The 3,481-nt window shown below is 42.9% G+C and overlaps 1 protein-coding gene across 1 annotated transcript; it reads left to right on the plus strand.

Moving 5' to 3' along the window:
* Positions 1 to 1,336: 1,336 nt before the first annotated feature.
* LOC127348011 (peroxidase A2) lies at positions 1,337 to 3,010 on the plus strand. The gene is made up of 3 exons (XM_051374131.2): positions 1,337 to 1,814; positions 1,969 to 2,131; positions 2,412 to 3,010. The coding sequence occupies exons 1-3, from the start codon at positions 1,377 to 1,379 to the stop codon at positions 2,831 to 2,833; spliced, it is 1,023 nt and encodes a 340-aa protein (XP_051230091.1). The 5' UTR covers positions 1,337 to 1,376; the 3' UTR covers positions 2,834 to 3,010.
* Positions 3,011 to 3,481: the final 471 nt, after the last annotated feature.

A 3,481-nucleotide genomic window follows, 5' to 3' on the forward strand; every position in this document is an offset into this window, starting at 1 on the left:
CTTCAAACAGAAAAGAGGGAAGAAGCTTCATCTTTATAGCTCACCACGTCAATCTTCTCTCTTGATAGAAGGTACTGAGATTTGGATATCCAATATATTGCCGAGTTATAACATTCTTTTGGGAATTGCAGCGTCTCATTCGGGCTGTTAGTTGGTGTGGTCTTAATTGCGAGGAAGATGAAAAAGAAGAAATGTCTGTTAAGATCTCTCTGATTTTCTCAAAATGTATGAAATATAATCCGTTTTTCATTTTTTTTTTGTCTTGGTTTTAGTTCAGGAACGGAGGGAGTAGGGAGTATATACTTACAATTCATGGACATGTTTTCAAGGAGCGGTACACGGCCGTGAATTTGTAACACTATAGTAATCAAGAAACAATGTTTCATTTCGGCCCTACTTGAACACGATACACCAGCCATCATATGCCACACAGTCACAAATGATGCGATATACGCTTTGCAAGTATTTTTTTTTTGTGAGACGTTTGCAATTATCTAAGTAGAGACACTAGGTCGCAATCACTCATTGAATCGGAAAAACCGAAGAAAGGACTGCGACCAAGTTTGAAAAGTAGTCTACAATATAAAATCTATGGTACCAGAATCGTTATAAAGCATATTTTCTTACAGTACTATATTTTTTAGATGAAATATGTCTTACTATATTCTTGATGAAACTTTGGCATTTTTAACTTTGAGAATGAGAAGTAAATAAAACGGAGGGAGGGAGTATGATAATATATCATGGAATTGCTAAGTTTCAGCTAGCTGAGATGTAGCTTATGTCTCAGTCACGTGCTCTACCGTTGGATTTTGTTTCTGCTTGAAGATTCGTGTTTGCTGTTGTTTGCACTTTATTTAGATCCGCATTAAAATACACTAATGTAATTCGACTGAGACATAAGTTAAGTCTCATTAGAGACACCCAATATATTAATCAGAGTAGAGACACTAGTTGAATACAGATCGATGCACCACCCAACACATGCGGGAACCCGCACAGTCACAAAAATGATGCCGTTTGCAAGCGCACATATTATTTTAGGGGACGTTTGCAAGTAGCTGAGTTTCTATAAAAACATTACAAGTATCTGACTAGAGAACTAGAGACACTATCCAGTCACATTCACTCATTGAATCGGAAACACCAAAGAAAGGACCGCGACCAAGTTTGAAAAGTAGTCCAGAAAGTGAGCCGATTGCTCTCTGCCCAGTTGTTGATTGGAAACGATCAAACCTATCTCCGTCTATCTGAAAATCTATCTTACATTACTGGAGAATTCATGCATGTTAAAACGAATGAATCGAGTAAGAATTTGCGCTATAAATTCAGCTCCCGTTTCCTCCCAGAGCTCATCGACCAGCCTAACGGACAACATGGTTTCTTCTTCTTCTCTGGTCTCCCAGCTAGGCCTCAAGGCGGCGGTGCTGGTGGTCGTGTGTCTCCTCCTCCACGGCGGCGGGAGCGGCGTGGCGGCGAAGGAGCTGTGCGTGGATTACTACGACCACACGTGCCCGAACGCATACAAGATCGTCCAAGGGGTGCTGGTGGAGGCTCACAAGTCGGACCCGCGCGTCTTCGCCAGCCTCATCCGCCTCCACTTCCACGACTGCTTCGTGCTGGGCTGCGACGGCTCGCTGCTGCTGAATACCTTCCCCGGCTTCGAGTCGGAGAAGGACGCGGTCCCCAACAACAACTCAGCGCGTCGATATGACGTCATCGACGCCGCCAAGGCCTCCCTCGAGAGGGCGTGCCCCGGCGTCGTCTCATGCGCCGACATTCTCGCCCTCGCCGCCGAGATTTCGGTCCAGCTGGTACGTACATAGAGATTCATGATTGGCTGGTAGGCTTTCTCGTGTACTTCTCGTGTGTCGGTGCAAGTGCAAGCAAAGCCACATCGTGCATGCAACTATGCAAGCAAGTCGATCGACTGGCTGTTAATTTGGCATGTATATATGTGATGTGCAGTCTGGAGGACCTGGGTGGGGCGTGTTGCTGGGGAGGCTGGACGGCAGGACCTCCAGCAAAGCCCAGGCCGAGAACCTACCAGGCCCGTTCGACAGCCTGAAAAACCTCACAGACAAGTTCAGCGCCGTCAATCTCGACGTTACTGACCTCGTCGCCCTCTCAGGTAACCCCTGCATACTTACTAGCCCAGCATCTTTGCTAATTCTTGATAATATGGAGTACTAATTTCTAACGTCTTTTGCTAATTCTTGATTGATTAAGATTTTCATATGAGCAAACTAATTTCAAAGCAGCGTAACTTCAGTTTACGAAAAGTACAACTTAAAGTTTCTAAAAATTCCACAATAAAACCCATGTTTAGTTACTTATATAAACTGATGTAGTAGTTACAGTTTGATGTTCAAAGAGAAAATAACATAATTTATTTTCTTTCAAATGTCTAGGTGCCCACACGTTCGGTCGTGCAAAATGTTTGTTTGTCACAAACCGTTTGTACAATTTCAGCGGTACGAATCAGCCTGACCCAACCCTAAACCCGGCTTACCGGGCGTTCCTGTCAGCGAGATGCCCAAGGAACGGTGATGGAAATTCTCTACGTGACCTTGATCCGACTACACCAAATACCTTTGACAAGAACTACTTCACGAACCTCGAGGCAAATCGCGGCTATCTCGACTCTGACCAACTGCTCAAATCAGACCCAGGTGCATTGAGGACGACCGCACCCATTGTCGATAGGTTTGCAGCTAGCCAGGACGCCTTCTTTAAGAGCTTCGCATTGTCTATGATCAAGATGGGAAACATTTTACCAATTACGGATCCTTCCCGTGGAGAAATCCGGAAACACTGCGCATTTGTCAATTGATGTTAATTAGCAAGAAGGCCACATGTGGAGACAACTATGGCCTATGCTATATGCAAGTGCAAAATCATGGATCTTGTTCTCATGTTCAATAATTGGTAATATATATGCCAACCAATGTATGAAAAATTATGTGGATGCTTTGTTCCCACAAGTGCAATACAATGAAAACTTATTTCCTGTTTGACGTTGATCAGATATGCACGGAACATTAAACGGTTGAGAAGTGTTAACATCGATCATGCTTCTGAGTGATTGTTGGTAATTAAACGGAAAACATCCTACTCTCCGGTTCATATTAATTGACTCAACTTTCTCTAGATACAAATGTATCTAGTCAATATATATGTCTAGATACATCCATACCAAGATAAAGTTGAGTCAATTAATTTGGATCAAAGGAAGTATGAGTAATGCGTATTTTCCCTTTCAATAACGATACAAATGGCCACCATCTTTGGGGATCTTACATGCAAGTGCATGAAGATTCTACATGAAAGTGTGGTAACCGACGTATCTGTTTAGCGGATACTCCCTCCGTATTATAATATAAGATGCTATCACAATGGTATAAGAAATGCTATTACAATGGTATAAGAACATCTCATATTATAGGACCAAGGGAGTATAATTTTTATAACACGGGATAGA

Source organism: Lolium perenne, chromosome 1 (genome assembly GCF_019359855.2).
Source record: "Lolium perenne isolate Kyuss_39 chromosome 1, Kyuss_2.0, whole genome shotgun sequence".
Lineage (NCBI taxonomy): Eukaryota > Viridiplantae > Streptophyta > Magnoliopsida > Poales > Poaceae > Lolium > Lolium perenne.